The sequence below is a fragment of the Rhea americana genome, unplaced genomic scaffold, assembly GCF_003343005.1.
Source record: "Rhea americana isolate MKP2758 unplaced genomic scaffold, rheAme1 scaffold_24, whole genome shotgun sequence".
Classification (NCBI taxonomy): Eukaryota; Metazoa; Chordata; class Aves; order Rheiformes; family Rheidae; genus Rhea; species Rhea americana.
In genome coordinates this window covers 1,604,289-1,630,745 of record NW_028186357.1, presented here as the reverse complement: position 1 = coordinate 1,630,745, position 26,457 = coordinate 1,604,289, and the positions used below count along the sequence as shown (strand labels likewise).

The following is a 26,457-nucleotide window of genomic DNA, read 5'->3' as shown; positions in this document are numbered from 1 at the left end:
AATCAACTTTTTGTGTCAGTTATACCAGTAGATCTTTGCTGGAGCTTCTGAACAACAGCAAACCAGCAGCAGGACCCCTGTGGAACTGGAAACTTCCCCTCAGTGACGATTCCTGATTTCGAGGTCTCTTTTACAAGCTATCGTTTAGACAGTTTGGAAGCCGTTTAATATGTACAACCACCGATTTTGTATAGTGATAATTGTTTTTAATCAGAATGTTGTGCAGTACTAAGTCAAACACATTACAGAAGTCTAAATATATTATGTCAACACAGCTACTTTAAATTAAGCAGAACTAGGCCCGATCGCAGGGAAAACTGCGATTCATTAGGAAGTARTGCTGTTGATTTAGTAGGTACCTATCTTTCCCCAGAAGAACCATTATCCTAATAACGYTGCTTAGGGTGGATCTACGGGTAGAGAAAGAGAAGAGGTTTGGGGCCTGGGSCCCCCCCAATGAGCTATGAGGAACGGGAGACAGTCTTCGTGGTATGACAGAGGATGCGGCAGCAGACTGTCCGCATCAAAGCTACGTTCACTTCTGACGATGCTACAGACGTCGTAGATCGCGCAGATGAACAGGTAGTGGTGTCATCCCAGTTGTGAGCACCACTCATACATCAAGGCACCTTCTCTAACTGTAACTGTGTTACTGGGGGAAGGGAAGAGTCCTGAAAGCTCCACATGGGTTAATTTTGCAGATACATTGCTTTTTGAAGAATGCTTCATAGAAACACGTCACATAGACAACAACGGACTCATTTTCCAAAGCTGCTCTTCARTGCAACATCAGTAGCGTAAGAGCAGCACAGATCATACAAGCTTCAAAAAAATGGTCACCAAGCTATTTCCTCTGCTGTCTCTCTGACATGAAACAGAGTTCACTGCTTCTGTGTTYCTGTGCCATTTATTTGAAATCAGTTTAAATTGGGTATTAAAAGTTGTAGATACTGTTCAATATAGAGAAAACAGACACGGAGTAAGGAACAAGCGACAGGGCACGAGTAAACAGTCTCCYGTCTCCTGTCACTCTCTCTTTGCAACGCCTTTTGTGGTCTCACAGGGTAAAAAAGGAGGAAAAGGAAAGAAAATTATTTGCTTCAGCTAGCAAGRGAAATCAGGAACAATTTTCCTTAAGTACTACCAAAAGTGAATTAAAATAAATCACTGAACTTAATGATTGTTCTGCAAGTAGCAGAATTCTTCAGTATTTTAGTTCTCCTTTGATTCTTAATGGAGGGACAACAAAACACCTGCTCTTCCTCAGTTTTCTCCTGTTCCCTCTTTAGACCACAACTCTAACMACCTTGAATTTTAGCCCCCATCCTCCTGCCCACATGTATGTACGCACAGTCCATCACACTCCKTTCATAGCAAATACATCATTTCAATTCCTAAGCATACATTTTCCCCTTCAGAAAAGCGAAACAACCGAACATCCCCTTCTCTCTGCAAAATGCACAGCATCTTTTGTGAACAAGACCAAAGAAATACAACAAATACGGAAATAAAATGTTGCTTCRGCTGTGATGCCTGAGACTAATGGTTTTGATGTCTCTGAAAGAAATCCAGAGTTACTAGAATGGAGGATTTTGTAGCTTGACTCTAGAACAAAATTGGTACCCATCATCATCACCAGCTTGGCAAAGCCACCATTTCAAGGGGCAAGAAATATTCCTCGCCTTCCTCATCCTTCCTACAAAGACCTCAAGGATCCAAAAAATCTACAGCAGCAARAAATGCCATGGCATGCTTCACATAATGCATTTTTTTTTGACATGCTGCATGCCCAGACTCTCACTGTCCCTAGCACAGTGGCCTGGGCAAGAGTATTCTTCAGCAGAACTTACACACCCTGAGAGGAAACCATCAATGACTGCTACATCAAGCTAACTACRTTACATAAATGAACTTCCTTTAAACCCCACCATCTGTCTCCTGGCATAGTGATTTGTCACAAAAAGAATTCAACAGCCYTATGGTTATGTTGCATTTTCAGTGAACTAGTTACGTTTTTAGAGGCAAAAGCGGAGGCTCAAACCAGGATGGAATATGTGTTCACGTGCAGCAGACTCTCAGTCTCGGTCACCTGTACTAGGTGCAGTAAGGACTTGCAAGAACGAGAGACAAAAGAGACCCTCTGTCGTGTGCACCGTGTGTGTTGTGACTTGCACTATTTTCAACAGTGAAGCAGAACCATCCACAACCCTGGCTAAAATTCGTATTAGGACCCCTCCAGTCTCTGATTTCTGATGATTAAAGGCTAGAGATGGCCTGGAGAGATGATACATGTCAGCATGAGTTATCAAAATACAATAACCAGACATTTAATAGAGGATTCTTTTGTTTTTTTAACGAAAGGAACCATTTTGTTTAATGCAAGAGGTTTTAACTACCACCAGGTCTTCAGCATGAGAAGTTATTACACAGTGATAACCCATTTTGGAAAGGGAAGACAGCAAGGCCAAATTAAACTGGCAGGTTTGGAAATTTAAATTCAGTGGTAGTTCAGGTTATACACTACACTTAGGTAAAAAATCCTAATTCTATTTTAAAGGCTCATTTTCTACAAACGGCTGAGCTGTTTAAGTTAAAGTGAATAAATACCTAATGAGCCATTAAAGTCTATAAGACTGTATGGCCTCCAGGCAYGGGTACCTGGATTCAGCCAATTATAGTTCCATAAGATAAGATGAAGACATCAGGTTGTTATTGGAATATATAAAGGTTGAAGACACTGTTAATAAGTCACTACAGGATGTGATAAAATTGTTTAAACTGTTTAAAAACTCTGAATGTGTTTTGCTAGACATTTTTACTGCAAGGGTTTTCCCCCATAAAGTCTAATCCTTTCTTTGCACAGCCTTGGGAACTACACGCTGCAATATTGCATTAATACCAGAATGTGATTTGTATCTACATTTCCATGTTTTTAGCATATACTCTAGAGGTTATGAAATATTAATGGTGGCAATTCCTCAACCATGGTGTAGAAAGAATAGGAAGGAAAAAAAGAAATTAAGGAAATACCAAAAAATGTTTATAAAAAAAAAAGCAACTGTACAAGAGAAGAGTCGTAAATAGTGAAAGCTATATTTAAAAAAAAAAAAAAAAAATGTTTATAAAAAAAAAAGCAACTGTACAAGAGAAGAGTCGTAAATAGTGAAAGCTATATTTGCCTTTAAGCAATACCAGTCTTATGGAAATTATTCAAACATAGCTCCTATCTATTCTTACATCTTTCCAAGCTGGAAAACTCTGCTTGTTTATAATTAGAATTTTCGTGCACTGAATCTGTTTATTAATCTTTAATTATCTTTCCGTACAGAACTAAATATACAAGATTTGATTCTGCAATCCAAATATGTAAAAAGAAATGTGAAAAATTACCCTAAAAACATAGGCACCAGTCTTGCAAAGACATATATACATGCATAATTTTCATCCCATTGGTTTAAGTTTTCCAGTGGGAACTTTCATTTGTCCTCCTACCGATTCACCCATGGGGCATGTATTCTTCAAGCACCTTTGAAACAATGATTTTGTCTTTTTTTCTTTTTTTAAAACGCTTCAGTACCATCAGGCCATCAGTACCAAAAAGCTGCCAAAAGTCAGGCCTGGCTAAACCACCCACTTTCAGGCTGACCATAACATTTCAGTGCTTCTTCTATTCTCTCCAAGTCTGTGTCTCTGTATCCATCTATTTTCTCTTGCCTTTACCTGGAATACTTTTGGGGTAGACACTACCTTTTTTATTCTGTGTTTGTACGGCACTTTGTGCAATAGCAACTGATCTCTCTCTAAGGTTCCTTGCAACCCAGCTCAACTAACTAAAATAAAGGCAGGGCATCAAGGGCACAGTTAAAAGGACAGTTCACAGAGCCCAAGTCTAAGCATATAATTAAATATGTAGAGAATACGAAGCTGCCTGATGGAGGCTAAAACATTTCATTTGTTAAAGTCACTGAGTGTTTTAGCATGAGAAAAATATCTCAGTGCAATTTCCTTTGTGCCTTGCTCTCCTGTGACTTAAGTATTAGTTGTTTAAAAAATTGTGATTCTCTCCTAAGAACCACCATATAAAAGCCACAGACCATAGCATATTTCTCCAATCAAATTATAACCCTTCCAGACTGATCAAGGTTTATAACAGGCACATTTACACAGTTTCATTCCCCCGCCTTCTCACATAAATGTACTGAAGGTTAAAAGCACACAACATCACTACCAAAGCTTTGTTTCCCAGCTGCAGCTATAACCTGCATGAAGACTTATGTTTACATCCTGGGCTAGGGAGCATCTCACCTTATCCCTTCTCACGTTCTCAGGCTTTGGGGCCAGGTGCTCCTGAATTATCACCTATGACTAATTCAGTTTCCCACTCTCACAACTCTATTCTGTTTTGGATCAAAGTCACCAAAAGGAAAAAATCTTTCCACTAACTTATAGAAYTGGATCCTCAGCTTCAGTAAGCCATCATAAATCAAGTGACAGCAACAGAAATAAGGCATACTATATCAATTTAGTGGCCAGCCTGTGGATCCTAAGAACAAACTAGCACAGTTGTTGCATCAAATCATACATCCTTGTCTCAATATTGTAGAATACAATCTTTATTCTTCCTATGCCCATATTCCTTTTAACTTCTGTAAAAGGTGCCTAAATCCAATTTTACTCAAGCTCGTGAAATCTGGAATACCAGTAGTGCAATGGAAAAACCACATTCCTTTCAGAATGTTTTACTGTTCTGAGCCCCATCTTCCCAATGAATATATATATATATAGATGCAACAGGCTGGAATTTAATGAAGCACTTCAGTAAGCATGCAGCTCTTCATGGCTGCGCAAATGAAGGGCTTTACTACATATCTTTGGAAAATATGGTATCAATATTCATCCTACAAGATGGTTTCGCTGATTTGAATCTCCTGATTTTACAGTTACCCATCTCATTAAGACCTTGCGAGAGTCCCTGACTTCTCAGTGGTTTTCTTTATGACACTGCAGTCTTTCCCTTTGAGCTCAAACTCACCGGCTCTGAGTTTGTTATAGACCCAAAAGAGGAAAGAGGGGGAGAAAAGACAGTTAAAGGCATACAACAAAGCAAATAAGGAATCTGATAGTGTGAAAAATACATTCTAAAGCACAGCAATCATATCGCAGACAATATAGAGAGGCTGGAAGTTGGAGCATTCGACTACCTTCAAATTACTTTTGCATGAGCTCTGCTGTTTTGTGTGTTAAAGATTGTTCATAGTTGCAATTAAGTATTTCAGGTATCAGATAACAGAGAGCCAATATCCTAATGATACTTGAAGTCATGACTATGTAATGCAATCTCCTTTTTATTATGGGAGATTATTTTTTTATTTCTTGATTATATTTCCCAGTTATTTCTTTGCCTTTTATTTACTGTTACTATTATATATTATAAGGATGCTGCTAGATGCAGGCCAAAACCATAACTTAAAACCTGCTTTGAACAGTTGTGTGATTTTTGGCCTAAGATACATTGTTTTATATGTCCCAAAGTGTATTAAATATGTATCGATGACAGAACAAAAATGTGGTTTGGGTTTAGAAGTGCATACTAGTGATATGTGTAAATTTTTTAAAGATTTTGTTTTTTAAATATTGTTTGTAATTTAAAGGACAGATTACCCATAGGTGGGGTGAAAGTGAAAATAAGATTATTATTATTTTTTAAAATGACACATTCTTTGCTTATAGGAGAAGTGGAATAGAGTAAGTGGCATTTAATAGCAATACCGTAAAATGCATGTTTAATGTTCCCCAAGAAAAGAAAGACTTTCTTTTGGTCTGCAGTTATGAGAAGGAATTTAGAAAAAGATTATAAAGAAAAAGAAAATAATCTCACACAGTATAAACTGTAAACTACATTTGCACTACAGTTTACAGCTGTCTAGCCTGGCTTGGGAAAATTTTCCTATCTGGAATAGCAGCCAAAAAAAACCCCAAAACAACAAGAAAAAAAAAAACCTATCCTTAAGAAACACTGTTCTGCAGATGAAGATTTCAAATTCCATTGCCCAAAGAGTTGCCCTGCTTTGTTGGCGCTTTGTATGGATGAAACACTGTTAGTTTTAAGAACAATCTACTAGGGCCCTAACCCAGCACCTAGATTTTGAATGCCAGAGCCAATCTTCCTTGCATTTTTATAGTCTCCAGCTTTGATAGCTGAAGTCATGCTTCACGACATTACTTCACTTTCAGTTTAAAAATAGTTAATGGCAATGCTTTGAAGCTACACAGCAACTTCCATCCCACCATTTCTATGTACAAACCGACAACATTTATGTGAACAAGAATGGAATAGTACCCATTTTTGCAAAGGAGCCATCAGAGATTAAATTACTCATGAAAAATCAATCAGTAAATATTAGCCAGAAAGGATCCAGGAAGCAAGCAACCCTATGCCAAGCTTGGCCTGTAATTCTGCTCTCCTCATTCCCATGYGTAGGTTCCTGCCAATAGATTCTACTGCTTATCGTGTACATGAAATGGAAGCTCCATCTTGCTGAATAAAGTGCTCAGGCAGTGATTCTGTATTTGAGATAGAAAACTGAATCTGCAAGGATACCACAGGAAGAAAGGCCTTCACTTACGTGCAGTATAATCAAGAACAACACCTGTCTTCAAAACTATAACCTCTGTAATAGTAATACTATAGTAACTAATAACAACTAACTCTTTAGGTCTAAAAAGATAATGAAAAGAATTTTTAAACCAATATTTTAATGCGTGTTACTTACCCATGGATTTTTTTTTCTAAGAGCTCTGAAGGAGAATTTATTTTCTTACAAATCCTGTTCTCTTAAGCATATATAGCAAATCTCCTTTCTGTTTTGACGCTCATCAGCCCAGACAACAAGTGAGTTTAGCTGTCGGCAGCATTGTGGAACGGTTTGGTTATCTAGCAGGGGAGAAAGGCCAGCAAGGTGCATGCTCTGGTATTGACTTAAAACACAAAGGATCGACCTGCCACCTGAGTGCCACTGACCTCCTGAAGGAGGATGAATTGCATTCCGTGATGGTGCTACTCAGCTGCAGCAACTGCCAGAGCACTTAGCCAGACGGTAAGGCCTCTCTTCCCAGGCTCCGCCTGCCCCACCAACCTTTTCTCCAGGTGGACAAAGACCACCCGCAGTTATTCCTTGTCACCAGCATTTCTGGGGATGTGCTGAGCTTGTGTGGGCCACAAATCTGGCCTAGACAGTGCAGACAACCCAGCTGTGACTTTGATCACATCAGTTAGACTGTCTAGTCTCCATTTTTCCACTCTTAGATTAGCGAAATCTTGCTTTTCAAAATAATTAGATCTACAAACTAAAAAGTGAACACTAAGGTGCAATTCTTTGTACAGACACTAGTGATGTCYCTGCTTGTATAAATAACTGTGAATTAATGAAGAAAAGTGTCACACAAGCATAACTGAAGAAATCTTTTTATCCTTGGATTTGCTCAGTTTGCTCAGATATGACAAGAGAATCTGCCTAATCAGCTATTTTCTTCCAAATTAGTTTTAAGCAGAAACTTCTCACAATGGTAGAAAATAAAATCTTCATTTAACTTAGCACACATGAAATGCAATCCATTTACAGCTGTGCAATGTTTTGCAGGCTTTAAGTAGACTGAACATCCCTTCTTTGTAGATTAGATATTACTACCATTTTATAAAGAGGTAAAGTGAGACACAGGGATTAAGACTAACAAAACACTGATTTTTGAGGCTCAGCAGGCGTGCTTTTCAGGGATGCCAAGAAAATATCTCTTCCTATGCTGGTTTAATTTGTAAGCTCTGACTGATTTTCCTTTACAATCTATTTATTGAGATAGATATCTACAATTTGTTATTAGTGATTGCTCAAGAAAAATTGGGACTGCTGAAGTTAATCTAGGGAGGAAGTGGGAGAGACTTGAGACCTGAATCTTAGCTTTCACATCTAGCTACAAAACCAATCTGGCTCCTAAAATAGTATTACACAAAGGGCTGGAAGGCCCTGTGAACCCGAAAAGAAAATAGATAAACCAAGGAGAAAAATTAATACACTTAAATTAAATATGGCAACAACAAATAAAACAACAGACAATTTGTTACATCCTATGGACTCTGCAGGAAAGCATTACATCCATTATTTCTTATTATTGCTCCAGGAAAGAAATGCACAGTGAAAGCAAAAAATGAAGTTAGCAATGATTTTTCACTCATGAACCTTTCTCCAGGGATGAGTTATAAAGCAAAAAATGTAGCCTAGAAGAAGAGAGTTAGAAAGCAGAGATTATCTAAGTTTATGTAGTTAGTGAGACACACACACACACACACATTTACCACTATAGGGAAACACTAAACAGCACTTACACACTTTTTTTTACCTTATACATTAAAGAACCATTTAGATAAGTAGTGGTAAATCATTGTACGTTTTATGGCCAAAGCTGCAGTAGGTAACACAAGAGCATCCAGTCTAAGGCAAATTCTTTCTAAGGTTAAGCTGTCGTGTTGGATCTCGGTACTCACATCTGGGTTAGTTACTGGAGTGACTGTGCATGCTCTGTGCACGGCTATCTCTTCCCAGGACTACTGTGCACAATTTAAGTAAACTAGCTATCTAACATGGCTCTGTGTTGCTTATATCTAATCCTGGGAAAGCTAAACGCTGAGATTCCCTAACATCTACTGCTTTTCAGAGGACCTAGCTAACACTAAAGCAATTATCTGTGTAAAACTGCTCATGAGATAGGCTGAACTCTCAAAGACACTTGAGCAGGTGGTCAGACAGACCACAACGAAGAGGTGTGACATAAAAAGAATATAAAGAGTTTTCAAACACAGAGTGACAGCAGAGGGAGTCCAGCTGGAAAAGGTTCCAAAGTATTGGTCTTTTAAGTAGTTYAGAAACATCACAGAGTGGTAAGAATCTGGGGTGATAGACATTAGATCAAAAGTAATGCCACATGAAGAGCTGCATCTAACAACATGGAACATACAGGACATTAGATGTTGAAATGCAAAAAATAAGTAAACAGAGGAAAGGCTAGTGGAAATATGGAAAGAAACAAGAATATGTGGAGTGCACACGCTATGCACACAGTGGAATAGCTAAAAACCCATCAGAAGCCAGCACAAAATGAGGTTACTATTTAATAAATTTGCACCAGCTGTTCAGCGGAGGATGGAGAGATTATGTTCATTACTTTATAAGCTCAAGTGCCAAATCAAATCCTAGAATCACTGGGTATGGTTTTTTTCGGCTGCAAACCAGGATAAGAGTAAATTCCTTTGCAGAAGCATTGAAATGAAGCAAAAAATGTATTTTCTGCCTCTCAAAGCACTTTAAAACGAGATAGATTGGAAGTCTTAGTACTTGCCAATCTAGAACCCTTCCAGTCTGACATCAGCCAAACACARTCCTAGGACAACTAGCCTCAGTGTAACTCCCAGTTCTGTGAAGGACAGAACACACAAACTCCTTGGCTGCAGCTCTTGGCTCGGCAGTACTGGCAGAGAAGGAGACCTAGCAGAGCCCTAGGGAAGACACTCTGGCCTCATTACTTCTCCACTTTTATCATCTCCCCTTTAAAGAGGCAAGAAGATGGCAAACACGGGTTGCCTTTCTTATAACTGGTAGGATGGATGCTCACTCAGACCTGAAACCACTTAAATTCATAGGTCTAGACCTGGGTCCCAGTCAGTATATCACAAAGGTTATGAGCTCAGGCCAATCACYTCATTAATGTCCCTGTTTGACATCCAGACTGGAGCTAGCTCACATCTGCCCAGCTTGGAGGCTCGATTTGTCTGATATAATTTGATACAATGTTGATACAACCCATAGTCCTAATTCATCAGAGTACTTCTCTAATTAAAGCCAAATAAAAGGGCCACTGTAGGCTTAAGACTGGGCACACATTTACATAGCTTGTTACACTGCAGCTAATAGACTGAAGGCTCTGGAAGATCCCCCGATAGAGTGTTTATAGTCTCACCTAGACTGCTTTCATGGGTTTCGCTGGGAAATATCTTGGGTTGAATTATAGATCATGTAAATAAATAGAGATGGAGAGAGCTGATATACTTCCAAAGCGAAAACAAAGAACCAGAGGAAGAGAAGGAAATGGTAAAATAGGGAAAAGCTGAAGTATGAAGTATACACACTACCTATATTAAAGGATTCTAGGACAGAATAATATTAGCCCTTCTGGCTCATGTTAATACTTTGGTTAAATCATTTAAGTAGATTAGAAAGAATTATGGATCCTACTGGAAGAAAAAAGAAAAGTATAAATAGGTAGTGTGAACGCTTAATATGTATATGGCTACCAACAAAGCACTGCCATGGAATAGAAGACGTGGCCAAGCAGACCTATTCGGTTTGTGAGGGAAGAATTAGTGAGAAAAATTAAGAGTTTGGAAGTTTAAGCTTTACCTGTTCCTTTCTGATGATTTCTATGTTCAGCTGCTCTCTGCCCTTTGGAAAAATTTCAAGATAAATTCCTTCTCTCAGAAAACAGTAACACCAAGCCACTTAAGTAAGGGTTGGAAAAATAATCTTGTATCTTCATRTGGCCTAATGTGCTTTGTAGTGATTGGGCTGTATCCTAGCTAGGGTAAGCTGGCAAAGTTCCACTGAGTCAATAACCTAATCCYTAATGCTAAGGTTGCTCTGATTTGTCCCCCTACAGCTGATATTTGGATAAACTAAACATTACATTCTTCTCATTTTTATTCATATGAAAGATTTTGAAATATAACTTAAGATTACTCCTAAAATAACCTGCAATAAAAGTATAACACCTGGTATAACACCATGTGCTYGTGTCCTCTCTAGAACCTAAGAGATATGGATGGATTTAGCATAAAGTATCAAATATGTGTTGTTAACATTCAAAAGACTGGCTTCTTTATTGTCTCCAGATTTGTTTCATTTTCTGCTTCCACTGTTGTTTATCAGACCTCACACTTACTTAACTGGACTGCTTGCCAGTTAGATGCACAGCAAAATTCTACTCAGAGAACAGATAAAACACAAAGTTTAAAAAATAGGTAAGTACCTTTTTTTTTGAGCATGCAGAAACAGAACATTTCAAATTTCTCCAAGAAAAACCTTCAAGGACATCAGAATGTCCAGGGAAAACTGACACTGACCCAGCAAAAGTGAAACCTGTGATCACTTTCTCTTTAATCCAGTTTCCCTCTGCAGTCACCTTTTGCTTACTCTTCTTAGCTGTTACTTTTTTTCTTATCTTGAAATGATCCCAAGACCTCTTTGCTATATCCTGAAGCTTCTGTACTCTCCAAGAGGCTGAAGAACACCTCTAGATCAAGGCACCAAACACAACTGTAAACACACAAACCATGATCTCCTTATTCAGGTGCATACATATATGACTTAAGACTGATTAAATATAGGAACAAATTTTCCAGAARATGACACTTCATTACCATCACAAAGAAAATATTTGCTATCTGAAGTACAGTATAAAAGAATTAACTAAAGCTAGGTGAAACAGTAGTAATATAATAATTTACTTTGCACAGCAAAAAAAAATTGCACTTTTGAAAGATATCTAAAGGCTRTCACAGAGACTTTGAGATCTGTAACAATCCATAGATATTTGCTAAGGATTTTACCTCTTCCAGGTTTGGGATAGAAGTGTAAAGAATTGCAATAAAAAGGCTAAAATTGGTGTGAATGGAGAATAAATGAGAATGTTTGGGTGTGGAGGCACACAGCAGGAACAGGGTTCTCAGAGCCTGTGTCCATGCCACCAAATTAGCAGGTCATCAAGGGGTATACAAGGGTACAAAAAGGAATGGTTGAAATTTGCACCAACCTACCACCGTGATCACCAACCTAAGAAGAACCCAAGAGACCTGAGGAAGACTTGACAACTGGTGCCCCTGCTCTTACATGTCCTCAGAATTGATCCTGGACACAAATATTGCAGTGCCTGTCTGCTGGCCAGACAGCACGAACACCCCAGTGTCTGATGGCTGGCAGACTTCTTGGATACCACACRTTCTGGTCCTTGGGAGTATGAGACAGAGTGTGAGCGAGCAAAAGCTGCTTCACTTCCGTTTTTATTTTTAATAAAACCACCTTCTTCTGTAACGTCTGGATTTTTGCTATATTGTTAATACAATGCTGCAACAGTATTTCTTACAGAACTTATAAAAAATGATGTGGATCAGGACTTTAATCGTATTACTGATTATGGCTATTTTCTGATTTACTTGGATTAGAGTTATTTGGCTAACTTTCCCCTCAAAATGTTTTGACATCTCTCATTGCTGAACATGTGTGACCACTGTAGGATAGCCTGTCACTCACAGAACAAGCTTATGAAATTTGCTTCCTATGTATAGACATACCCTAGTGAGAGAAGGTAAATATCATTTTTCCTTTTCTTCACTCTTTAAAAAGGGCAATTCCCTAGAAGTTTTCAGTAATATGCCATCGTTTGATGTGAAAGGCTCAGCTGAGACCGTAATATAAGTGTCAGCCATTTGACTGACACTTTTCACAGTATGTGAGGAAATGTGCTTTTTTTCTTTCTCACCTCCATGAAATTTTGATGAAAAATTTGTGTTTATGCTGCTAAGCATTGGTAGTTGGTCCTCAACAACATAACATTTCAGGGGCAAATGCTGACTCCTCCTGTAAAGAAAGCTAACAGAATCTAAACTGGAGCTGTATCCCTATAAAGCCCAATAAATCTGTAGGCCCTTGTCATGCAATGATTACCAGGGAGCCGCCACTGAGTGTATTACTCGCCACTTAACAAAAGTACAATAAAAAAAAAGCCATTAACAAACATTTTGTATCTGAGAAAGAAGGTATCTTATTTTTAAGAATAAAGGTTTTTTTTTCTTTTTTTCTTCTTTTTAATCTGTTAGAAGTCTGCCTATTGGAGAGCTGAGATTCACCAAAGACATTTTAGAAGCAAACCCCTGCTCCAAAAGCATGCCTCTGGCACTGAAGTACGGYTGTGAAAACTGGCCTTTTAATAGTGGCTTCTAAGGAGCTTTGGACTACGTTTACTCAATCTGCCTGGCCTGTGAGATGATGCCGGGACCAAGCTRGATTTCTTCACACCGGTTCAGGTGTTTCTGTAAGTTAAAGAAGCCGTGTATGTGTGAGGATATAAGCTACGTGCTCCTCTCTCTGGGAGGAGCTGGAYGAAATTTCAGGCTCAGTTGAGAATGTCAGTCTAACACTTCATCCTTTTTCGCTTCTCTTTTCTGTTTTACTGTTCGCCCACATTTCCTCAGAGTTTGTGAGAAGCAGCATACAAATAACATCTTYATGTTGTGAATCTGACCATGTTTAAATTCAAGCAAGCCAGGAATTAATTACTGTGTTAAAATCAGTACATAAATCCAGGCCCTATTGGAATTAATATCAAAGCACTTTTCACCAAGGGCAGGACTTCATTTACTGGATTTACACTGGTCTAAAGTCAGTGTCAGTAGGTCAGAGTCAGGGTAGCTACAAATGCCCGCCCTGTCAGTGATGGAGCACAGGCGCTTKCTGTTTCTTCAGTTTTCTTATTGCCTTAACACATGCAAATTATGTGCATTTCTATAGAGGGTGGGTTTTTTGTTGTTTTCTTTTGCTTTAGTATCCTCAGTTAATTCCCTATTAAAAATGATTTTCAGCCATTCTCAGTAGGGTATTATTTTTGTTTTGGGGTGGAAGGAAGAGAGAGCAACAAGCAATGATGAAAAGAGATTAAGAATGGCAGAGTAACAAAGCACAGGAATAAATATTGAAGCTATTTTAGTCTAATACTAAGAACCTAATCAGAAGGAGTGGACCTAAGTGTACACTATGGTACACRATGGGAACATTCAAATAGAAGAAGCATTTGTAAACTATTGAGTAAGTTTGTCAGAATATTCTCTATTTTTTTTTTTTAGATCTATACTTAAAACTGTTTCAGAACAATGCTATTTGCATATTCCACCACTCCATTTTGAACGTATTTATCAGACATATGCTATTCAGTGGTGGGTGTGTAAAATGTTCTCTATCCATTAACTATTATGCTCTTCTATATTTAGGTTTCACTGCAACAGGCAGCTGTTTGACAGCGAATAAACTCCTGGGGACAGCAGCAAATCAAATTGAATATAACTCTACAGAGCTATCATAGAGGCTGCATGATTTGATAGGCTGCATATAAGAGCAATAAGCACACAAAGGAAGAGTAGACCTGAGATAAATCAAGATAGAACAAATGAGCAAGCAGACAGACAAATTGCTATTGGCTCCATGAAAGTCATTAGGAGTTTTGATGATGATTTTAACAGAACCCCTATTTCAGCTGTCTATCTCTGAGCAGAAAGTTTTTTATCGTACAGAAATCAGATTATCTAAATATGGTTCTCTTCTTAACTACTTTTATAAGCTTGGTCATGGGGAACAATGCTCACTGATGTGCGAATAAATAAGCTCACTGAGAAAAAAAACACAGGCACAATATGCTAATAGCCAAGATTTCATTCACTCTCTTTCTTCGTATTTATTTTCTTCATACAAAACTGTATGCAGAATAGAGTTTACTAGCTATTTACATACAAATCACCTTGTAAATCGTAAAGAAAATGATTTGATTACTTCAAGCAACAAGACCCACATATTCATTCCTCCCCAGCATTGGGCTATTCTCATTAAGAACTTCTCTACAAACCAGACAATACGAGCGTTTTCTTCACTCCTTTTCTATTCTGTACGCATCAAAGCCTATCAAATACATATTGATACTATATAAACACTCTACGCAAATAGGGAGGGAGAAGAGAAAGTAAAAGAACTGCCATCATAATGAATAAATTCCTCTTGATAAATCCTATTACTGTAACAATGACCTAAGCTTAAAAATGTACACTTCAGGGAAGTGCAAAGTGCTCACTTGATACCTTACTTCAATATATTTTATATCGAAAATCTGTTCTTTCAATACTTCCTTTGTCAGCCACTTGTTTCAGCCTGAACGTACCCGMCTCTTCAGCTTTTCATTCTGAAAAATAAATGATAAATCTATGTAGAGTGAAAACAACTGTGTCCTGTTTTAAAAGCCTTCATTTCTGTATCATTCATTCTCTATTAACGCTCTTTCCCATCTAACATTTCAGTCGGCTCCTGATTAAACTGTGTACTTGTGGCCTACAACAATAGCCTTTTTCAAAAAATCTTTTTCTGTCCAATCTCATCTTAATCACATTCATAACAAGAAACATAAAATACACCTATGCTGCTCACAGTGTAATTTCTTACTGCCAAAGACAACCTCTGTTTTCCACCACAGATCTGCAAGTCACCCCTCTACAGGCTGATTGGGAAGAGATGGGATGGAAACAGTAGGTAGATGTCCCTAATTAGGCTAGCCCAGTACTATTTTAAGAACACTGTATTTTCAGTTGCCTATGCCAAATTAGTCCATTCAGCATTAAACCCTGTGTAACCTCTACAGCACTGTAAGTATTTGCTGTTAAAAATTTTGAGCAAGAAGTACTGAGTATTCTTTCAGAACAAAGTTAGGAAAAGCAATGGACAGCTGAGCAGCACAGATCCAACGTCCACCCACAGAACTAACTTCTTGTTTGGGCCTCTTGCTCAGATTTTCTCTAAGATTCTGGAGCACCACCCCAAAACCAAACTTCTACAGGCACAAGTGGGCTTTCTTTCATTGTTTCTGAGTGCCCAGCAAGAGACTGGTGAGTCCCAGCTCATGCAGCCGTCAAGCAGTGTAGCATACAGCACAAACTTAAAAGAGTGTGCACTCTGCCCAGGTAACGTACTACAAAGTACTAGCCCCCAATCAAGCTGCACTCGTCATGGGCTCTCAAGATTAGTGGGATTCTTTTGATATGCATGGCTCTGCAGCACAGCTCCCCGACTTCTACGGCAGCAGAAATAACCATCCCTTCAAGCACTGCCGTGACACGCATCTCTAACAGAATCTACAACTGTCACATTAAAGAAAGGCTTGACTAGTGCGCCATAAATAAAGCATTGAGCTTCAGTTTTGAGTAGGAGATCAAAGATCTATGGTGTAATATGTATTTCARACACAGAACTATTTGAAATTTGGTTAGCATTCAAAGCTGATTATTCAAAAAAAACAATTAAAACTTTATGCTTTTCCTAAAGCCACCTTTTTAACTTTTAGTATAACTCTTCCTAAGAGCTTACAGTAAGCGTATGAACTTTCAAGGCCATCTTGCCAGGAGAATATTCTTTGGGAAAAAAAACAACATTTACATAAAAATGCAAGCAAATGCATCTTAAAAATTTAAATTGCACTTTAAATACTGTTCTGCAACATAAAGCCCATTTAAGTATATTCTTAGGTACAGATTGTAGGAACTTAATGATTTTTTTCACTATTTAAAGTTTTTGCACCATTTCCTTTTTCTGTAATTAAGCAGAAATAACCTAGATCGTTTTAATTCTCATTCTTTCCCTCTCTCTCCCCCCCCCCCCAAATCCCAAATTCCAACTCCAGTTAAGATTCAGTAAATGATTCCAGTCTAATCCCCAGTAATTGGGTTAATGAGTTTTCTGGTTTAAAAATCACACTGGGATGGGAACTTGATACATCTGTTTTGGCAAATTAGTTACCTTAATTTTCCTTTGTATTTGCAGTTGTTTCAGAAAGAAAAAGAGTTGATTAGTTCCAACTGTGGTAGAAAAAACTTCATTGATTACCATTTCATAAAAATGGAACACGGATATCTTTTATTTCCTCATGATCCTATCAAGCCAATCCCTGTCTAGTAGTTAGTAGTTCTTTTAACAGGACTTTGTCATGACTCAGCATCTGCAAATAAACTGAACATCCTCCATTTAAGTAATATTTTGGACTCTCATCACCCATCCAAGGCATATCCTGGAACACAAGTCCTGCTTAACTCCATCCAACTTCTACAGAGAAAGACACCCTACTTCTCTGACAAGAAAAATTGCATAAACTGATCATAAAACAAGCATAAGTGACAAAGTAACATTATTTCTATTGATTTGCTTTCAAAAGCGTGATGCAGCTGTGAAACTGTGATGCACAGCACACAGAGCACAGCAACTATCTTTGCTTACGAAGGAAGCGAGCCACTGAAAGCAGCCACCACCTTTCTTTCTCTCTAGGTACAAGGAAACAAAAGCTCCAACAACAATGGCCTGAAAGTCAAGGATCCAGGCTGAAGGATCAAGATGCTTGGCAAAGCCTACTGGCAAAACCTATCCCCTTACCTAGTCAATCACAGTATTACATTACGGTGGGATTTCCAGCAGGAGTTGTAATCAGGCACGTTCCTATGAGGAGTAAATGTCAATGAGATTTATTAATATCTTGCTCTCCCTTATGCTGCAGAATGCACTGCGTTGTCAAAAGATAAGGGCAACCAAGAAAATAAATGAGGGTAAAACATAAAGCAGCCTCTGATCTGAACATGTCAATATTCCTCCTCCAATACATCAAGGGCTGAAATGAGCTCTGACACGAAAGTTGAAATCCTACAGGCAGCATTAAAAATGGTTCCAGATACTTCACATTTTATAATGCTGTTGACTGCCTCTGTACTTTTACATCATGATCTAGAGCATAATGATCGTTTCAGCAGTACTGGCTAAGTAATACCTGTAGTCCAACCACTGCCACGTACCCAACGCAGAAGCTTACGTGTCTGCCTGTTCAGACACCAGAACAAAATTAAAACTGTGAAGGCTGCCAAAGAGTACATGTAAGCCAGTACTAGAAAGCTGTGACTTTACCAAGTAATTCTGTTTTTCCTGCGCCTCATTTTAGAACCAAACAGCAGAAGTGACAGATTTTAAGCGATTGCCATTAATACCCGTTTTCCATCCACGAGACAACTTTGAGCATTATTCTACAGCCCACACCTTGATAACTATAGTGATATTGGTATCCTTTAATTTTGTTAATGTAACAGCAGCAAAATAGTTGATTCCTGAGAGAAACATTTGAGCAGCTCTTAAATTTTCAGGACAGTAAGGGGAAGGGCTGCAGCATGGCTCTCACGTGCACAAGCTGTYACAGCTTTGGTTGGCACTGTGGCAGCTTTCACGCATGACAGTTCAGATAYGACAGTGCAGTACAGCCGGCTTTCTAACATGACCCACATGTGGCTGTAAGACTTTTCAAAGGTTAGCAATAAAAAGTATTTGCTATTACATGAAGATGTTAGCTGAGATGCCATACAAAAGTAACAGGAAAAGCAGAATATATTTATTAGCTCTTCATCTGATGAACAACTTGCAGAAGAGAAAACCTGCAAATGATTTCAGCCTTGACACTTAGAAGTGAAACATATTTCCTCCAGTGTTACATACCCTAAATTCATCATCCAATACATTCTCTGAAGTACATTACTACAGTAGGAGGAGCAATGATTTTAAGGTTTAGTGTTTCAGCTTCCTCAAAGGACAGACTGTCGCCTCTTCCTCAACACTATGTCCATGCTCTTCAGAACTGGCTTAACAATTTTTACACATTGAAAGGAAAAGGAAAAAAAAGTCTTCTATCTATTTTCTGAGCTGTGAAGACTCACTTTGACAGAATAAGATAAAACCTATTCCAATGGCATGCCCATTGCCCTAGGAAGTAGTACAGATGGTGAGTATTTCCTTTTCAGCACTGTTCATATTAAAATCACTTTTTAGCAGCAACCTGGAAAATCTAAGCMCCACTGTACATTTAGAGTCAATGCACAGTGAAAGAATACTAACAGTAAYTAACAGTCAGTGGTATTTATGAGCAAAGACGTCCTACCTTGTGTTTAAAATTGTACTGTGATTGAAACACAGAATTCACTTTTGAATTTTTTTGCCTCTAATTGCTAGCTTATCAATATAACAGTAAAGTGACCTCAGAAAGTAGAGCAAAACCAATTACCAAAACTTTAACAACTGCTCAAGAGGAAATAACTCGGTAGGTGCTAAGGTTCTGATGGAGTACAGATGTCATAGAACAAATATAACCATCCATAATAGCTCAAGTAAAATGCTGTTAGAACTTTGCCTTTAATCTACTTCTAAACCCCACATCTCAAGAACTTTAATACAATCCACAGGAGCTGTCCTAAATTAAATTGTTTTGACTTCCATTTTGGGAAATACCTTGTAATTCAAAGTCAAGAGAAATGTAGTATATGCATGAGGTAAGGTAGAAGGGGTAGATTGATTCATGACATAYTAACTAAACTACACGGGCAAGTAGCTCAGCAGTCAGTCCTACAGCTACAGAGTACAGGAATCTATCAGAATTGGCGAGAAACTCCTATGGCTGGTTTGACATGACCACATACCAGGGTCTGTCTTCCTGATTTTAAGAACAGTACGAAGAAAAGAGAGACACATCTRCTTCCCTTACACGGAGGACAGATCTAGGCACACTAAAAAAAAGAATGTGTGGATTAGATGCAAYGAGCCAGAGCTCTGGGGACATAACTGAAGTGGTGAGAAAGTGCTGGCAGTTTCGTTTTTGTTCTTTGTAAGACACAAGCATTTCATGTCATTGAACCAATTCTCATACTTACATTTGTTTGTGGTTACAAATGGAAAAAGCCCTTTATCCTTTGAATGCAGCCTTTAAGACAATAGGATTGTGCTGTATTTGCAATAAAGCCTTAGCTCTGTTTGAACTGTGCCCAGGTGATTGCACATTTGACCATCCTGATCAGCTCTTACTGTTGCACCATTCAAAATCATTTTATTTTCAGAAATCATCATTTGAAGTAAATGAACTGGCTTCCTTAGACTTGAAAAGCTTAACACAACGAGAGGAGGTTTTACTTCCCCATTCCTCCCAGCCAAGAACGACTTGTATGTATCCATCGCACATAAATTTCACCTTGAAACATTATTTGTGTAAAAGAAAGTATTTCCCAAAGCTTAGAAAATCCCAACAGAAAAAAGAACGAGCTCTATTCAGAATAAAAGTTGCATGTCCTGTAGTAATTTTTCTGGTAACTGACTAGCAAAATCACATTCTACATACAAAACTCTGAGTAGTCTTTTCAATTATCTAGTCTGATACTCAAAACTGCAGATAGCTTACCTTTTGGGAAAAAGTGCTTGGAAAATGTTTTTGCTCTGATTCTTTAAAAAAAAGGTACTCCCAAAATGTTCATTTTCTGGGACTAAGACTTGCAAATGAAATTTCAGGTGAAATATTAAAAAAAAAAATCCAATTCTTTAAAAATTTTGGTTTGAAAACAGGGAAAAGTGGGAACCAGGTCCTTCATGTAATAATGCCACTCTGGGGGAAGATATGGCTGAATTCACCCAAGAGATTATATAYATTTGACTCTCATCATCCATCCATCACTCCTCCTCCTTTCTAGCCTGAAGTGTCTTTTAGTCATTGTTCCATTTAGTCCAACTGATCTGTATCTTCAAACAACTTGCACCATTTCTTGAGGATGAACTACTGACTTAGGTTTTAAGATCTTCAATCTGMAGTACTCTAAAGACTATATACACCTGTGAATGCACACACTACTTACCACAGCTAGTTTTCCAAAAGCTATCATATGGGAATCACTTCAAAGCTACTTCCTCGAGTTGGCCAGTACAGAGTTGCTTCTCCAAAAATCTCTCACCAAAAGCTTCCAATACTTTGAGCGTTTAATCCTTAGGCCATAACTCCACAAATGAGACTAAAGAAAGAGTAATTAATATACAGATTTTTCTATAGGTCTGAAGTGTGTTCCAGTGCACATTCAGAAAGCTAATCCAGAGGCAATGCAAAAAAGTACGTATCTTCTGGCTCATACCATATTGCCTCTAGCAAATGCACCGAAAACACTAATCTTARGTTTTTTTTAGTGGTTTTAGCAACTGTAAAATTGCTAGATGCACCTTGCCTGCAAGGGGTTGTGAACTTCTTTTTTTAATCATTGTATCTGATGAAAATAAATAGATTTACCTTAATTTGTTTATAGATGAGAAACCTAGTGACTCAGCGTGCCTTTTTTGGGGGTGGAGGGTGTGGGGGGGTGGGAATTATTCTTAAAAACACAATGAAAGCAACACAGCATAGGATAGGTGCCCCTGTAAATCAGTGACTGGCTGTTATGCAAAGATGTCTTTGCTCTGAAAGGAACAACAGGCAGGGAATCTCTAAATCTCTGCTTTAATCATCACTGTTGTGATGTTCACTATCATCAGAATTTAAATGCAAGCTTTTCTCCGTTTAGAAGACATCTATAATAAATTACCATAATAGGTAAGCCTGAAGGATGGCATTTCTTCTAAATAATGAATATAAAAAAGATGTATCCAATTACACAAGTTCATTCTAGGAGAAAGGCTAATTGGACACTTACAGTTTTACCAGCTTCTGTTTTCATACAGGAGCAGGAACTCCATTCCTTTCAATTCCTTTGCACAATTCTTCTCTTAAAAAGAWGACCGGGATTTGGCCAGAGGGGGAAGAAATCAGAAATTCCAAAACACTCAGCATCAAAATCTGCTAAGATGATGGTCATACAARATTGGTAACATTATTATCAAGTAGTGCTGTTAAGTGAAGTAAGGTATATGCTGAAACACACAACACAAGATTTATAGAGAAAGTTTATTTTATTGGTTTATGGGCCACATTTACCTTTTAATTAAAAAAAGCTCTTTATCAACTTAAAAATTTACCAGTCAAATATTTGAGCATAACATACATACCTGAAAACTTCTCAACCAATCCCTAATAGAGCACTTTCTATTGCACATTATATTTTAGCAGACAAATCTGCAAACACTACATACGTGCTGCAGTGAGAGGTGCTAATATTCAACCACATTGACATAAGGCTTCATCATGCTCCAGAAGAGCAAGGATTCAGTGCGATTTTGAGTGGACTTGAAAAAGGAAAATATCAGGAGGTTTTACATGAGAATGCTTGAGGGAGAAAACCACAAAGATATATTGAAATAAAGTTGTGAATTACTGTTCTGTATTTAATCATTTACCTTCACTATGTACTTCTTTCCATGTGCTTTGGTACTGATCTATTAAAGTAGTACTACAAGAGAGAAGYGCCGCTCCTTCTGAAGACGTGGTTTGTAAGTTTATTACCAAGAGAATAATGGTAAGGCTGAAGAACAGTCCATACAAGTTACCACTGGCTTGTAACTCACTGAGAGGATTTTGCTCACCCTTTAACACACAGTTCCAATTCACTGGTACAGAAAACACGTCTGGAACTTGTAGCGACTAAATCACAGCACATCTGGCTAGGAATATACAACAACATAAACAAGACGACTGATAAGCTACATCATTTTGCATCCTGCTGTGCTGAGTAAGTTCGTTTTATGAAGGGCATTCTCATTTTAATATAGATACTACAGAATATCACAGCCCTCTGCAGTGAGGAATGCTTGTTCTTAGTTTTTAACAGTATTTAAAGCTTGCTATTTTGCTGAAACTGAGATACCAAGGAAAGAACTTGCTCTGACGCTTTGATTTGTTTTGTCCCTAGGTATGCTGCACTGTTACTGGCTGTATCCTCTAAGAAATACCGGTAGTTTACCATCATGCCACAAGAAGCACCAATGCCCCTGGGGCTTGTGTCTGCCATCCAGTTAATCCGCCACATCACAGCACCGTTCTGAAGATGAAAATTTGCTACTGGATTGAGAGCATAGCCACGATGTTTCTCTCCATACAAATACCAGGCACAGAGTCTCATAAATGGCAAATGGAGCACTTTGACCAATTTTTCTGATCTCACCCAYTCATTGTTAGATAAGAGTTTCTTCAGAGTTTCCGTGGTACGGCCTCCTGTGATCGCAGAGATTTCCTGGCATTCTGATTCTGTAAAAAGTTCATTTCTTTCTAGTTCTTTTGTTTGTGAAGAGAGGAGACCAACAAGCCATTTTGTGAATCCTGGGATAGGCGAAAGACTAGAAAAATCTTTTATCTGAGGAAGTTCTTTCTGTAAACAAGAGAAACAAAATTCATGAGTTTTCTCATGACTGACAATGAGAAGTCTGAGTGAAAGAAGAGCTGATATCCTTTTCTTGAGATCAAGTGAAGACAAGGAATTCTGAGAAGAGAATTAATACAGATTGGGGGGCAGGGGGGATCACCCCACCTGTAACAGGTTAGTGTCTACAAAGCACTTGCAGTAGTAAGAAATTTTGACGGCAACTGAACTTCTTTCCATGCATACCATCTATTTAAAGGAATTTATATAGTGCTTTTCAACATCACATTCTAGTATATTCTTTTATAGACAGACATCAGCAAATGCAATCATGTGCCACAGAAAAGTTATTCAGAGGGATAAGGTTAAAAAAATCAGTACATAAGTTTTCAAAACCTTTTAAACGTCATTCTTTTTTTGTATGTAAATACCTTCTTTTGAATCAAGAAAAGTTTATGGTACCTTCTTTTGAATCAAGAAAAGTTTATGGTTTGTCTATTGAAAAACTCAGAAGAGATCATCTTCCTTTGCATGATTTAATTAAACAGTGTGGTGTCAAGATTTTTAGGGGGAAAAAAAAACTCCTGAAGTTTGAAAAGAGGTTCTTTATCCCGACGAGCTACTTTTCATGCTTCTCATAAACTACAAACTTATAAGTAAAAACTATTAATTACACAACCATGTGAAGCAAAATACACATTAGCAAAATAGTGTGTTAGTTTTGGGCAAAGCAACGTGAAGAGTTAAAGAAGAAAACTATTATCAAAGTCAGTGGAGCAAGTCRGGGGCAAGGAAAAGAAGGAAGATAGACAAAAATGGAACTGCCACAGCACTGTTTTAATTATTATTCATACAGAAGGAAGCGGTGGTAAGAACAGAGACATACATCAACGTTAAGGAAGCATCTTAATGACAACACAAAATTGTCTTTAAATGACTACAAAACATATTCTTTCCATTTTGAGTATTTCCCTGATGATCATTAAAAAATCATTATCACTCAGGGGCTATCTTACACTAGCAAACGTTAATGGCCAGCATACTGCTAAGGGTGTTTCAGTTGTACGTGCGCTGCTTGCATCCTCAGGTACCGCTGTGCTCTGCACAACAGTGCAGTCTGCATTCTCTATCACGAGGACACAGAAGCCAGGGAAAGCAGGGCTGGTGTGCCTCAACCGTGTATCGGAGCACGAAGGCATGCAACATTTGCTAATAACTTAGAAAAATAACTGAATGAATATTCAATTGAACATTTACATCTCCTTTCTCCTTCCTACATTTAGCTTCCCAAATAGCTTACTGCTGTCCTGCTGGCTTCTGGCCCTATAGTACGCCGAGCCAGCTCAAATCTACCATCCATCCCTTCAGTTCTGTGACTCCTAACTGCTTAAGCTGGCTAATCTCACCAGCTCCCCTTAACCAACGTTCACAAATCAGTTCAAAATATTTTTTTWAAATTTCAGTACAGAATCAAATGCACTCACTAAATCGTTCTTCGATCACCTTTCATCTGGCTCATGTTTTTCAATCAAGGAGTATGCCTAGTCATCAAATTTGGAATCCACTTTTCTTTATAGCAGCAGGATCTTAATTAGTGTGATTAGTAAGCAGAGTTACTCTTAGATGACCCCTCGCCAGCTACAGTTTCTCTGGATGTCACAGAGATCACAGACCTTTTTACCTGTTAGAACATTAGCTCCCAAAGACACTAACAGTACTAGCACAAAAACACAGATCTGAAAAAGAAGGGGAAGGCAGAAACATGGCCCAGAAGCAAGTTTTTAAAGGCTACTGGAAAAATACTCGAAGATATTTGTCCCTGTAGAAAGAGGCTGATAGCTTTCATTTTTGTCACCATGGTAATGAGCAGCATCACTCACTGCCTTCCTTTCTCTCTCAACACCCTGAAAGCTGACCAGTAGTGACACTGCAATGACTTGCCTGTAACTTAGCTGCTTAGACAGTATGCTGTCAAGTGACTTGACTGTTTGCCTGCCAGCTCTTACCGAGGCTACACAGATCTCTGCCCAGAAGGGAGGGTCGCAACTCCCTTCTGAAGATTCAGTGACCCAGGACCCTTCTGCTTGTCCACACAGTAATGATGTGGACAACACAGCAACTGTCCAGGATGTGACAGACCTGCAAACGAACCTTAAGGCATGGGAATGCAAACCTGTAATCTGTAATGAGAAGTACCTTTTTCAGGCTGGCATCCTTACACAGCAACAAGCTCCTCTCCAAAAAGATTGGATTTCAAAATCAGGGTTCATTTTTCTACATCTTCATTTTCTAATATGCTTTAAAGTTCATCTTTGGTCCRTAACACAGAGAAGATGAGTGGCAGGAATAGATGGGTAGGAGTTTTCAAATTAGTGACCTATCAATGGGAAGTGCTAGATGCGCTGGTAAAGAAAGTACAGATGTTACTATTGTGTGGGGCAGGGCTGACCACCTGAAAGCAAAACAGGTTTTTAGAGGCTGTTCTCCTCCAGGGGRGATTCAAGGAATAGAGAACATGCAGTATTTTGTTTGGTTATTTTTTTTCCAACCCAAAGAAGGGATTCTATTCCTCAAGGCTGTCCATTTTTTCCAACTATATTATTTGATTCTATGAAAAAGTGCTTCTGACAACTCATCGCTTAGGTCTCCTTCATGCATTCCTAAGAGTTGTTCAGGGTTAACACTTGAGAGGGGAAGAGAGGGAAAGTATTGTTGAAATTTGGGAAGTAAATCCTCTTCCAGGTAAAAAGAAAAATGGATTGGACCATGAGAAAAGGCTGCTTAACAGAAAGTCAACGCAGAACACTTCTAGACCTATCTCTGCTAAGAAAGCACAGAGCTTGAAAACATTATTTTGCTGTTGAACAGGGCTAACGAACAGGGCTTTCCATGTAGGAACTGAACCATGCCCATTGCCTCCAAAGGGTAACAATTTCAATCTCACTTCCCAGCTTGCAGAGCTGAGAGGGTAACAATACACAATGACAAAAGTGAAAACAAAGAGTTTCCTCCCCTGTTCATGTATTAATACTAATCCCTGCATCATAGTTCCTACTTAACTACTGCAATTCTGCATCATGATGATGATGACTGCTCTGAAAACGAATGGTAAGCAAAGTGACCTGTTCACTAATCCCAATCCAGGTTACTTATCAAGAAGTTAGTAGACCCAACTCTATTAATAAACATAAAAGGAGAAAGTGTGCGGATTTTTAAGAGAGATAAGATATAGGAAAGTGACCCCATTTTGAAGCTACAGTACTGACTACCACATATCTGATAAATGCTCACGTTTAGGAGCTTATCTGAGGCAGCCACTTCTTGTAGAAGAAACAAATAGATGCAGTGAAGTGAGCACATTTATGTTGTTGCTAAATTGATGTGCTAGTTTCTACGGCTATTGGTGGAATTCCATTAATGTTTATTTTCTTGTCAGAAATCCACACATCATTAAGAAGCAGCTGCTCCCTTTTTTTTTTTTTTTT

The 26,457-nt window shown here is 38.4% G+C and overlaps 1 protein-coding gene and 1 long non-coding RNA gene across 2 annotated transcripts in view; both read right to left on the bottom strand.

Annotated features, from left to right (window-relative positions):
- Positions 1 to 14,597: 14,597 nt before the first annotated feature.
- On the bottom strand, positions 14,598 to 21,481 carry LOC146595041 (uncharacterized). The gene is made up of 3 exons (XR_014896034.1): positions 21,374 to 21,481; positions 20,552 to 20,704; positions 14,598 to 15,045 (listed from the first exon to the last, which is right to left on the bottom strand). It is a non-coding gene; the product is annotated as an uncharacterized LOC146595041 (long non-coding RNA).
- A 129-nt stretch (positions 21,482 to 21,610) lies between these two features.
- The window catches only part of MLYCD (malonyl-CoA decarboxylase), a 19,322-nt gene continuing 14,475 nt past the window's right edge, over positions 21,611 to 26,457 (bottom strand). The window contains exon 5 of the mRNA XM_085306411.1: positions 21,611 to 22,981. Coding sequence (XP_085162537.1) covers positions 22,448 to 22,981 — 534 coding nt within the window. The 3' untranslated portion in view covers positions 21,611 to 22,447. The remainder of the gene's footprint in view (positions 22,982 to 26,457) is intronic.